General features: G+C 48.7%; 1 protein-coding gene across 3 annotated transcripts in view; it reads left to right on the top strand.

The window, feature by feature from the left end:
• The window catches only part of LOC147692219 (kinesin light chain 2-like), a 359,953-nt gene that overhangs the window by 188,457 nt on the left and 157,874 nt on the right, over positions 1 to 13,622 (top strand). For all 3 annotated transcript variants that reach the window (XM_086938492.1, XM_086938494.1, XM_086938493.1), the window contains exon 11: positions 3,547 to 3,614. In XM_086938492.1, the coding sequence (XP_086794618.1) occupies positions 3,547 to 3,614 (68 nt within the window). The remainder of the gene's footprint in view (positions 1 to 3,546; positions 3,615 to 13,622) is intronic.

Genomic DNA, 13,622 nt, shown 5'->3' with positions numbered 1-13,622 from the left:
ATTACAAATACACGAAATAAGAAATTGCAATACACCATCTTAAAAAGTCTGGATTGCAATTTCAGAAGACTTGGGAGATATTTCACTTATCAGCATTCTCCAAGTTTTGGGTTGAGCTGTTCAATAGGGTTAATGTAAAACTGACTTAATAACAACCACACATTATATTGTGCTGAGACTTCACAGAACACGTTTACTTGGTCTAAATCTTTTTTCACAAACTGCATGAATGTGGGGAGACTGTTTTGTCATGTCCTTTCGGCTAGTCCTGTCCTGTATACCCCTATTACATACATTTGTCCCATCCACATGACAATACCGATTCTAAACAGGTGACCTTTTACCAAGTAGCTTGCTCCGGTCTCTTCGACACCAGACTCTTAGTATTCCCTGTACCTGACGTACTTAAGATGTCCACAGGCACGGCAGAATTATTCTGTATAAGGGTCACCACTTTGTATCCTTGGCCAACAGCCAGCTGTGCATGATCACATTTGTTTAGAAAAGCATTGGTGATAGTTTTCAAAACATTTATGATTGTTTTAAAAAATATTGATTCTAGAAAAAACCCTGGAGTGACCACTAATATAACACATCCTCACTCCCCCCTACAAATTAGACGAGAATTCCTTCCAAGCTCACACTGGGTCCTACATGCTGAATCTTCGACACGCAGCGATTTGACATCCTTTGCGGGGTGTCATCCTTGAAGCAGACTAGGTCCTTAATTCTCAACCATCAGGTGAGGGGGCTGGTTCCTCTCTAGAGGTTTCTTGGCTACACACACTATACATATACAAATCTAGGCTAGGTACATTTAGGCAGACTACTTCGGGTGCACATTTTAGGAATATGCAAGTGCCACTGCTTTTACCTGAACTGTGTATGTTTATCTTATTAGCACTATGGTACAAAATGTATCTACTATTTACTATATTGGTACTAGCAATCTCTTTTGTATACTTCTGTCTTCTGATTGTGGCAGCATATATGTTTTACACAAGAATGTCGCTGGACCAATAAATACTTATTGAAATGTCCTAGTCACCATCCTGTGCATTTTCAAGTCAAGTCAAGTCAAGAAATTTATATAGCGCGCTACATACCCATAGGGTCTCAAGGCGCTTGAAGAAGGGTGGGGAATTACTTGTCGAATATCCAAGTTTTAAGTTGCTTTCTGAATGCTAGGTGGTTCTGAGTAAGGCGAAGGTGAGTGGGAAGTGAGTTCCAGGTTTTAGCTGCTAGGTAGGAGAAGGATCTACCTCCCATGGTGGTTTTGTTGATGCGAGGTACAGTGGCAAGGGCTTGGTTGGAGGATCGTAGCTGGCGGGAGGGGGTGTAGATGGACAGTCGTGTGTTGAGGCATTCGGGTCCAAGTTCGTAAAGTGCTTTCTGTGCGTGGGTTAGGAGGCGGAAAGTAATCCTCTTGTTTACGGGGAGCCAGCGGAGGTTTTTCAGGTGACCAGAGATGTGGTCTTTCCGCAGGATGTCTAGTATGAGTCTGGCTGATGCGTTCTGGATGCGTTGGAGTTTTTTCTGATTTTTTGCGGTGGTACCGGCGTAAAGGGTGTTTCCGTAGTCCAGGCGGCTCGTGACCAGTGCGTGGGTGACCGTTTTTCTAGTTTCGGTGGGAATCCAGCGAAATGTTTTTTTGAGCATGCGAAGAATGTTGAAGCAAGATGATGAAACGGCGTTGACTTGTCTGTTCATCGAGAGTGAGGAGTCCAGGATGACGCCCAAGTTCCGTGCGTGGTCCGTCGGGATGGGTGCTTTTCCAAGGGCCTCTGGCCACCAAGAGTCGTCCCAGGCGGAGGGGGAGGTGCCTAAGATGAGGACTTCTGTTTTGTCTGAGTTCAGTTTCAGACGGCTGTGCTTCATCCACTCGGCTACTTCTTTCATTCCTTCATGTAGGTTGGTTTTGGCGGTGTTAGGGTCTTTGGTGAGTGAGAGGATCAGTTGAGTGTCATCAGCGTAGGAGATGATGTTGAGGTTGTGTTGGCGAGCGATGGCCGCAATGGGGCTCATGTATACGTTGAAGAGGGTGGGGCTGAGTGACGATCCTTGTGGCACGCCGCAGATGACTTCAGTGGCCTCTGACTTGAATGGAGGGAGGCGGACTCTCTGGGTTCTTCCGGTGAGGAAAGAGGTGATCCATTCCAGTGCATTTCCTTGCAAGCACGAGTGTCTGAGCGAAATGTACTATACTGTTTTCCACGATCCCTGAGGAATAGGGGTTGTTATGTTCAGTGGTTGCCAATAACTACCTACACCACTGTAAGATACAGGGCGGTGGTAGTGGCACTGTAGAGCCTGCTGGTCTAACGGCTGACATATCTTGTGGGGGGTGTCCGAAAGCGGTAGGGACACCAAACCCGTAGTTTAGGTCATCCAAAATGCACAGGTCCTGGGGATTCCTAGGAACTACACAACAGTTTCTCACTCAAAAGTGGCTCATAAGACTCCACCATTGTCTGATCATCTTACGAATGAGCTAATACTCTTATTCACCAATAAGGGGTTTTATGATCAGTGACTACTGCTGGATTTGTATATACTAGAATGAATAATCAGAGGTTTACCTATTGTTCCTCTGTTCTTTCCCAGTAATTGGCAAATGTTATTTCTCGCCCCGTGATCTATTTTTCACTTTTCCCCAATAAAACCCTCAATGAACCCCATTTTATCATATTGACATGAAAGGTGACCTTCCAACTCAACTTGCAGATACTATCTGTGTCATGACTGTCAACCTAAGTTACCTGGACTATGCTAAATCATCGCAAAAAGAGCTCTTGTTAGTAGATGACTAGGTGCACACAGTCTCCACAAATCAAAATGTTAGGAGAGCAGACAAAAAGCAGAAATGATGCTTCAGAGACAATTACACAGACGAGAGAGTGGGACACAGAAGTGAGGAGAATGCAGAAGTTGGGCAAACCTTTTTATAGTTCAGGATTGGTCTTTACGCAGATTTTAGCAATGTGGAATCCTTTTCCTATTCACAGATTTTAATTATTCCCCTGTTCTTATAAATGAATTTGAATGGAACAAAGTGGTATGCAGCATTCAAAGTTTGCGAAACTGAGAATGTTTTGTATGATAAGGACATTTTGTTGCAGGAAATTCTTTTTCTAATCTTTACCATTGCATAGAAACAGCATCAGTTATTTGGTTTAGCAGTGACCACTGTGCTATATAACTCACTCTTTTGCTCTCCATAACGTAACGCAGCATGTGATGTATCATAGCATTTCTTCTCGGTACCAAACCTGTAGTCAACAGAATTACATTATAAAGTATTGCTAGTGAGTCTGTGGATTACTTTCATGTCACTCTGCACTGATCTTCGAGAAACTGCCAGTAGAGATGATGTAGGCACTTCTGAAATCGCCCCTCCATTTGTACTTTCTTTTATGCACTTGTCTGTTCTGAGGTAGACTAATAGAGGAAAAGCTTGTTTTTCGATCTGCATGGTTCTTTGGCTAAGTGATGGTTCCAATGTTTCATGCTGCTGCCTTTTTTGATGGGACTCTTTCTACTTTACAGGGAAAACGAAAAGACAACTCACTGTATGGAGAGTATGGTGGATGGTACAAAGCTTGCAAAGTGGACAGGTGAGCAGGAAAAAATGTGTGCAATGAAGATGTAAATTGATAATTGAGAGGTTTGTACATTTGATAGGTGGAGGTCAGCATGAATTGGTGAACACAGTAAGGTGAAGAGGTGGGGACAGAGGGCTGTGCCCAGCAAAAACAATGTACTGACCACCATTTTCCAAAAATTAAAAGCTACTCAATGCCCTCTCTCTCCTGATGTATGATTTTTTTTGTCTCTGCTTGAGAAGTTACATTTATTAACATCTCAGAACCTCATACGTGAAATAGTGGACCCAGTGGAAGGTTTGGTCTCAGAGAGCGATAAGATTAGAGAAGCATTTTGGCGCTTCTACAGCGCTGATATAGACAGCATGAGTGAATAATTGGATCAAGATACACCTAGTAGACTTATTAAAGAAGATAGAGATGCACTAGAGGAGATTCCAGTCCTTGAAGTAATTCTAGACAGTAAAAGATCTACCTCGAGGAAAGGCAATAGGCCTGGACCCTATCCCCTTAGAATTCTATATTACATTTCTAGACCAAATTAAAGAGATTCTGCTAGATCTATTTGTGTACATATTTCGTGGGGGACAACCACCAAGATCATGGTCAAAAGCCAAAATAGTAGTCTTCCTTAAAAAAAATAAACCCCCAAATCAGATGGGCTCCTACCGCCCCATCACCTTAATAAACGTGGACTCTAAAATTTATTCCAAATTAATAGCGAACCCTATTGCACCATTAATCAACAAACTCGTATCAAAATGCCAGCACGGGTACGTGCCCGGAAGAGGAACCACAGATCACATTCATTGAGTGATCAGCCTATTTGACATTACAGAGGTGACAGGAGACCTAATGGCGCTAATTCTTCTAGTCGCCGAAAAAGCCTTCGACAGAGTCTCCTGGTCATTTCTGTGGCTGGCAATGGGTTGACTGGGATTTAAACAGGGATTTATCCAGGCGGTACAAAAACTATACATCGATCCTAAAGGTGTTGTGATGGTGAATGGCAATCTTTCTAAAGAACTAATAATATCAAGGGGAACTCAACAGGGATGCCCCTGCTCACCATTGCTGTTTACAATCTACAGTAATCCTCTCATGCGCAGCTTGGAAGCCAATGCTTGCATTATTCCCATCTTGACCCAAGGATACATGACCAAGACCCTTGCCTACGCTGACGACATTGCCATGGTCACACCTGATCCGGTATCAGCCTTACCCATTATTGAAACTGAGGCAAAAAACTTTGGCAATGTGGCCGGCTACGCTCTCAACCAGACTAAAACCCAAGTGGTCCTAAATGATAAATGCACTATGATAGATCCTCGTGTGACAGCAAAAGCGACCTACCTGGGGGTATGTATCACATCCAAGCTCGATAAATTGGTTGAGTTAAATATGAGCCCCTTGATAGATAACATGCAGAAATATCTCCGCCGCATGGATAACCTACATCTATCCTTGATCGATCGAGCAAACTCATTAAAAATTGTTTATTTCCCTAACTACTCTATATGTTCAGGGCAATTCATCTGGAAATAGCTGAACATTGGTTTAAGTTGATGGAACACACCTTCACTAGTTTCATTTGGGCATATTCAAAACCCCGAAGAGCCTACAAACTCTTGACCCTTCCCAAAGAAAAAGGAGGTTTAGCCCTCCCTAACCGTATATTATTGGGCATCCATGTTATTATACAATCACAAACTCTTTTTATTAGATAGCACTGAGATAACCTCCGGGGAAGACCAACCCTCAATTCATCAGCTAGTATTGAGTAATAAGAGTAAGGGCTATTTAAGGCGATTTCTCTATGATAGCTACCACAAAAAGGTCCGCCTAAAGACCTTGTTGGGGGCGTTTAAAGCATGGAAAGCAGTGAGAAAACTGTTGGGTATAGGACGACTTTCATTCTGTTCTCCTCTAGGCAATAACCCGGCCCTTCCTGAAATTTTTAGAGGTGCCTGTATTGATAAATGGATCACAGCTGGAATCGCGCATATTGGATGCCTTTTTTCAAATGAAGGGTTACGTTCTTTTGAAACCTTAAGAGAGATATATCAATTGGAGTGGAGAGATTTTTTTAACTATCGCCAAATTAGAGATTTATTACTACAACGGATCAGGGGAAATACCGCATTTGATAAAATAATGGCAGCTGAAGCATTAAAAAAATCCAAGAAATTCACCATTGGGGGGATGTATTCTCTCTTATTATCCCTTTTTCCGGACAACCTGGATAAAACGGCGCAGAAGTGGCAGGGAAAAATAGCTATTACTACGGAAGAGTTTAATTATGCGTATGGTTTGGCCCGAACTATCCTTATGTCAACAAAACTGCTAACTCAGTTCTATAAAACCTGCTTTTTTATGTATTACACTCCAGACAGAATTGTTAAATGGGGGAGTGGGAGGGGTACTTGCTGTTTTAGATGTATGACTCCTAGTGCTGATTGCATACACATATTTTCTTCCTGTACAAACCTATCCTCCCTAAAATTTAGCATTGAAAGGTTTTTAACGAGCGTCTTCAAATCTGAACTAGCCCTCTCTAATGAAGTGATTATGCTTGGGGCAACTAGTCTTGTCGACCCCCGCCCGGGACATGAACTAGTATTTATTGCTATGGCGGTATTAAGAATTTGTATTGCCTCTGCCTGGCTGGATACTAATCCTCCATCTTTTCAACAATGGTTTTCTAGACTGTTAGCCATATTTAACCTAGAAATGGCTATATATAAAAGAAAAGGTAGGAGGCGGAGGGCCAGGGGGCTCAAAATCCAGAATCCTTTAATCAAATGGTCCCAATCCCAAGGTAATTCCCTGTAACATGATGTATCAATCAGTTTGATTTAAAAACTGTAAATATCAATCTGCAACATTTGTGCATTTTTTGTAGTTTATAACTCATCTGATTATGTTTGTATTACTCTAAATAGAAGGGAAATGTTTTGATTGATTAATGCATCAAGCTATTATTGTGTGAACTATTAATCCAATATCCCTAATCCCTATATGTTTGTATCCGAATTATTCTCTGTTTATTTTCCTTTCTCTTTTGTCTTGTCTGACCAGGGGGGGCAAGGGGGGTTGCTATGTAAATATAAAATCCAATAAAGATATCTTAAAAATAAAAAAAGTTACATTTATTAAAAAATTGGAGGAAGAAGTTCTGTGGTGGGTATGCTCAGTGTTTTTATATTCGCTTCAGCCCATGTATTTATGAGCACTCAATTATTCGTTAACCTGAGAACATTTTGTTTTATTCAGTGATTATTAGTTACAGTAGTCTTCTGCTTTCCCAGCCTTCTGTGGCTTCTTTGTCTCAGGATGTGGTGTGAAAAATGGTATAGGGAGAACTGCAGACAGACTTTCTTCCCTCGTCATGACCACTTCACCACTAGATTGTCCATATTCATTATTTCATACCTGTTACCTTCCATCCCTGAATAGGGATGTAGGGTGCCAGGGCATACTCGTGGAATAGATATCTTTGGCCATGTTCTATTTACTTATTTTGCCTGCAAGTCTCCATGTGGACAGTGGCAGCAATGGGTTCTATCAGTGGACGCCATCTGTTTTGAAAGGACATTTTAAGAGTAGTAAAATGATATCTGATAGAGACACGTTAGTGATAGATTCCTTACCTTAGAATATCCCCAGGCGTCAGACTGGATCCGGAAATTTTTGCGTAGCAGTACCCTTGCGCGTCGGTAGGCTTCGCCTGCGGCTCCGCGTCAGTTGTCGGCGTCGTGGGCGCCGTGATGACGTTGTCGGAGTACTTAGACGCCGCATCCGCGTGCTGACGTCAGTTCTTCTTTTTTCCGCGCCAGCAGCGCAGATCTGGAAAAAGTGGTACCTTCGTCACTTTTTGACTAAACTTTTTTGAGATCTTTTTGATCATTCTTAGAGTCTTTGACTTCGATCGGCTCCAAGAGGGATGCCAGGTTTCAAGCCTTGTGGGGACTGCAACCGAGTGATTTTGGTCCCCGACCCCCACCGTCGGAGTCTCCACTGTCTCGGCGTCGATCATGACGACAATGTCTGCTCCGACTGTCGGGCCTTAACCTCGAAGGCTAGGCGGGAGCGGTCCCGCAAGTGGCTCGAGCTCCGACAGTCGGCCCCGCGCCGTGAGAGGTCCCGGTCCGGACGGAGGTCGAGGGACCGGTCGCGGGGGCGGAACCATCACAGCTCCGGGAGTCGACATCACTCCTCGGGTTCGAAGTCGTCGTCAGGTAAGCACAAGAAGTCGAAGAGACGTCATCGCTCTTCTGACTCCCCCCGACTCTCGCGCGATGGGGCTTGGGGTTCGGGTGACACCACCCACGCGGCTCCGTCAGAGTTGCGGGCGTCGCGACCTGCCCCATACCCTTCGGTCCCTGGGCAGCAAGCGACGCCGGAGGAGGAGGAGATCGAGCGCTTCCTCATGGCCATGAGGTCCCTCACTCCTCCGGCGGGTTCCGCTGCGCCTTCGGGCCCAGCGTTCCCGTCTGGGGGCCCTAGCGGGTCGGGTGCTTCGGCCCCGACGCCGGCGGCGCCTTCGGGCCAGGCGCCGCAAGGCCCTACAGGATCCGCTTCCGGATCGTCGCCGGTCGACCGGACGACCTCACCGGCACCGGTTCCACAGGTGTCACCCCCGGACGGCGCCGTCCCCAATACCTCCCTCGACCCGGTTCCGGCATCGAAGCGGCGCCGCTCTCGACGCCGTTTAGGGAGTTCTACTTCAATGAACCGGACCCGTCCTTTACCAACCCTGATTAACAGGAGATGGGTGATGAGTATTGGGAGGGGTCTGAGGACCTTCTGACACGGGAGTGTCAGTCCCAGGAGGACTGGACAGGTGGACTTGGGGATGCCAGTGGTCTGGACACCTCGCCAGACACTGGTTTTGTCTGGCCTCCTAGTGTGGCTACGGAGGAGGGGGCAACCTTCAGTGTGGTGTTGACGCGGGCAGCCAAGGCCTTGGGCCTTGAGCTCCCCGTCGCGACCGTGAGGACTAATCTCCTCACTGAGGTCCTTTAATAGCAGTCAAGCTCAACCGAGCTTCTGCTGCCGTTTAATGAGGCCTTGACTGACGTTCTTTTGGGCACTTGGTCCAGGCCCGCTACAGGCCAGCCTGTAGATAGGAACGTGGCCAGACGCCACCGCCAGCCCGGGCGACCCTGGTTTCCTGTCCACCCACCCCACCCCTGAGAGCCTGGTCATCCAGGCCTCTAATTCCCAGACCGCATTCCCGTTGGCTCCGCCTGATCGGGAATCCGAGAGGTATGAGAATTATGGAAAGAAAATATTCTCCTCCCTTAGTTTGGGACTGCGGTCTTCCAACACCGCATGCCTCTTGGGCCGTTACACCCACTCCCTGTGGGACACGGTCGCGGATGTGCTGCCACAATGCCCGGCGGAGGTCAAGGCTAAACTCGCCCAAGCCCTTGCGGAGGGTTGAGATGCGGCACGTTTCTCCATCCGGTGTGGGCTGGATACCACTGACACACTGGGCAGAGCGATGGCAACGACAGTGGTGATTCGTCGCCACGCCTGGTTGAGGTCCGCCAACTTTTCAGCGGATGTCCAGAATACACTGATGGACATGCCGTTTGATGGCAGTCGCCTCTTTGGCGACAAGGCAGACCATGCGCTTGAGCACTTCAAGGACTCCGGGGCTACTGCCAAGTCCTTGGGCCTCTTGGCCCGCGCCAGCAAACGGGTGCCTTTCGCTCTTTTCGTGGCCAAGGAAGGGGTGCCCCCACACGTGCTGCCAGCCACGCACCGCAGACTAACATAAAATGCGGTGGCGGCCGTGGAAATCGCCGTGGAGGCGGTCGGGGACAACGGCGAGGCCAGTCCACACCTTCCCCCGCAGCATCCGCCTCAAAACCCTCCTAGTCTGTGCTTTCAGGCCCATGTGACGCCATTGGGGGGCAGAGTTCGCCATCACCACTCCCACTGGCGCACTGTCACATCGGACAGGTGGGTGCTGCAAATCGTCCGAAGGGGCTACTCCCTCCCCTCCGAGACGACCCCTCCTGTCATGCCACCGCAATACCACCGCGTATCGGGGGATCACTTGCGGCATCTGCAGGAGGAAGTTACGGCCCTCTTGGCCAAAGGGGCTATCGAGCGCGTTCCTGGGCCAGAAGTAGGGTGTGGTTGCTACTCCCACTACTTTTGTGTACCCAAGAAGGGCAAAGGGGGCCTACGCCCTATCTTGGACCTACGGAACATGAACGGCTTCCCCGGAAGGAGAAGTTCAAAATGCTGACACTGGCTCAGGTCTTAGCTGCCCTGGGCCCAGGAGACTGGATGGTAGTGTTGGACTTGCAGGACGCTTATTTCCACATCCCCGTCCTGCCGGCCCACCGGCGCTACCTACGGTTCACGGTAGGCCACGAGCACTTTCAGTTTACCGTGCTCCCCTTCGGCCTTACCAGCGCCCCATGGGTGTTCACGAAAGTGATGGCGGTGGTCGCAGCTCATCTGCGCAGGTTAGGGGTTTCAGTCTTCCCGTACCTCGACGACTGGTTGTTGAAGGCGGGCTCCCCCAGACAGTCGTCAGCCACCTCCGGACGACGGCGGATCTCCTGCACCTGCTGGGGTTCTCCATCAACGTGCCGAAGTCACACTTGTGTCCCTCTCAAAAGCTCCTCTTCATCGGAGCGGTTCTTGACTCGGCTCAGTTTCGGGTTTATCCCCCCGAGCAGCGGGTTCGGGATATTCAGGCTCTGATTTCGATCTTTCAGCCTTTATCCCGGGTCTCGGTCAGGTTGACGCTGCGGCTTCTGGGGCTGATGGCTTCCTGCATCTTTCTGGTGCATCACGCCCGTTGGCGGATGCGGGCTCTGCAGTGGTACCTGAAGTTTCAGTGGGCCCAGCATCAGGGCAACTTGTCCGACCATGTCCTGATCTCGGAGGGCACTGCGAGACAGTTGCAGTGGTGGCTCACGGACCGCGATTGGGTCAGAGGCAGATCCCTCTCCCTTCCCCAACCTGAGGACGTAGTTGTGACGGACGCGTCCCTCCAGGGCTGGGGAGGCCACATGGGATAGGCGGAGGCCGGATGCCTCTGGTCTCCGGCGGAGTCCCGGCTCCATATGAATCTTTTGGAGCTGCGGGCGATTCGTCTTGCACTGAAGGCATTCCTCCCCTCTGTCTGAGGGAGTGTTGTGCAGGTGTTCACGGACAACACCACCGCCATGTGGTACTGCAACAAACAGGGCAGGGTGGGGTCGTGGACTCTATGCCAGGAGGCTCTGCGCCTTTGACAGTGGCTGGAACATCAGGGCGTGACCCTGGTGGTTCAACACCTGGCAGGTTCTCTGAACGCCAGGGCGGACGAACTCAGCCGCTGGTGCATGATGGATCACGAATGACGTCTGAACTCGGACGTGGCGCAAGGTCTCTTTCTGCAGTGGGGAAAGCCTTGGTTAGATCTATTCGCCACAGCAGAGAACGGTCAATGTCATCAGTTCTGCGTGTTGGAATTTCCAAGGCGGCAGTCGCTCGGAGACTCTTTTTGTCACAAGTGGAGTTGCGGTCTGTTGTACGCCTTTCCGCCGATACCACTTCTGCCCAGAGTGCTAAAGATCAAACACGACCGGGCCCAAGTGATCCTTGTGGCTCCGAACTGGGCATGAAGGTACTGGTTTCCTGAGCTACTCAGTATGTCAGTCGATCCCCCCCGGTTCGTCTGCCTCTTCGGGAGGACCTTCTGTCGCAGCAGCAGGGGACGGTCCTCCACCCGAACCTGTCCAGTCTCCACCTCCATGCTTGGAGATTGAGCGGCGACAGTTGAGGCCATTTGACTTGCCTCCTGAAGTCTGTAACATCATTCTGGCAGCCAGGCGTCCCTCCACAAAGTCGGTATACGCCTGCAGGTGGAACAGATTTGTGGCATGGTGCACAGCAAAGGCTGTGGATCCTCTCTCTGACCCTCTTTCTGAGGTTCTTTTCTTCCTTCTTTCTCTTGCCCAGCAGGGCTCTGCTCTGGGCACTATCAAGGGCTACCTTTCTGCTCTTTCAGCCATTTTAAGGCTGTCTGATCAACCTTCTTTGTTCAAGTCCCCTGTTGTTAATCGATTTCTGAAAGGCATCACACACACGTTTCCACCTGTTCCGTTTGTGATGCCTCAGTGGGACTTGAACCTGGTTCTTACCTATCTGATGTGCGCTCCCTTTGAGCCACTTCACAACTGTCCTCTCCGCCTACTTACTCTGAAGACTGCTTTCCTGGTTGCCATCACCTATGCCAGGAGAGTGAGTGAGCTCCAGGTTCTATCCTCTAAACCTCCTTTCCTTTCTCTCCATCCGGACAAGGTTGTGCTGCGGACAAAACCCTCTTTCCTGCCCAAGGTAGTCACAGCCTTCCACATCGGGCAGTCCATCACCTTGCCCACCTTCTTCCCGCCTTTGCATTCCTTCGAAAGAGGAAGAGAGGCTTCACCGTCTGGACCTAAAACGTGCGCTCTCATACTATCTGGATCACACACGCCAGTTCCGGGTTGATGACCAACTCTGTTGGTTAGGTGGGCGCTAAGAAAGGACGGGCGGTGCACAAATGGACCATCTCTCGGTGGATTGTGTTGTGCATCCAAGCATGCTACTCCTTGGCTAAAAAGGAACCTCCTGTTGGGCTGAGGGCCCATTCCACTCGGGCCACGGCGACTACTACTGCCCTGGGCCGAGGAGTCCCCCTGCAGGACATTTGTCAGGCAGCTACGTGGGGCTCGCTGCACACGTTCGCAAGACACTACTGCCTGGACAGTCAAGTCCGGAGGGATGGCTTCTTTGGCCGTTCCGTCCTCCAGGACTTTCTGGTGTGATTACTGGTTCGCAGACCCACCACCGGGATTGGTATTGCTGGGGTATCTATTCTAAGGTAAGGAATCTATCACTAAGGTGTCTCTTTCAGATGCACAAGTTACTACTTGTGTAACAATATATTTGTAAGAGACATTAGTTAGTGATAGATTCCTTACCGAGCCACCCATCCTCCCCGTTCTGCGAACCGATATCTAGGGTTAAGGTCCTCCCCTTTCAGGGTCCTAGTTTCAACGGCACCAGTGTTGGTTTTTGACATGGCTCTGCGTTTTTGGTGCGGAAAAGCTGTGTCTAAGAACTGACGTCAGCACGTGGAGGAGGCGTCTAAGTACTCCGACGACGTCATCACGGCGCCCACGACGACGGATGCGGAGCCGCAGAATTTCCGGATCCAGTCTGACGCCTGGGGATATTCTAAGCTAAGGAATCTATCACTAACTAATGTCTCTTACAGATATCGTTACACAAGTAGTAACTTGTGCTTTGATGTGCAGGATCTTGGCAGCATAATCTCTGGTCATGGTGCCCGAAGACAAGTGTAGGATGCGAACAGTGGATTTCCAGAGCTCACTCTTTCGTTTCTAGTTCTAGTGGCAATTTGGGTAAGTGAGACTGGTGTAGCGCACCCTCAGATGAAGGTGATGATTAGTCCTGGCTATTCCTGAAATCTGAGTAAAGGAGTAGACAACATCCTCAGAGCAGGGCAAGAACATTTTAAACAAACCACTGCTAAGAGACAAGTAGGATAGTGGCGTTATAAATGCAGTCAGTCAGTTCTGCAACAATTGCACAGGTGCCAGTATAGGTAGTAGTGTGCTTTACCCCTAACAGAGCACAATACAATTAGTAACAAATACAGATCACAAATAGTAAAAATATATGAATTTTACATTGTGTTTAGATGTACCAAGAAGAAATGTATTACAAATGGACCGTTCCTGGGCAAACTGATAGAAAGAGCAGCGTTCGCCCAGATGTCACACTTCATTGAAAAGAATGACATACTTTCACACTTCCAAACAGGATTCCGTCCGTGAAGAGGCACTGAATATGCCCTCCTTGCCATCTGGGATGACCTAAAGAATACAGTTGACCGCAACAGGGTTGATGCGCTACTCCCCTTGGACCTCTCAGCTGCCTTTGACACGGTTGAACATGACACTCTGAAACAAAGACTCTATGAAGCCGGCATAGAGGGAACTG

This window comes from Lissotriton vulgaris, chromosome 9 (assembly GCF_964263255.1).
Source record: "Lissotriton vulgaris chromosome 9, aLisVul1.2, whole genome shotgun sequence".
Taxonomy (NCBI): Eukaryota; Metazoa; Chordata; class Amphibia; order Caudata; family Salamandridae; genus Lissotriton; species Lissotriton vulgaris.
The sequence above is the reverse complement of the archived record's forward strand: the minus strand, read 5'-3'. Positions and strand labels throughout refer to the sequence as shown.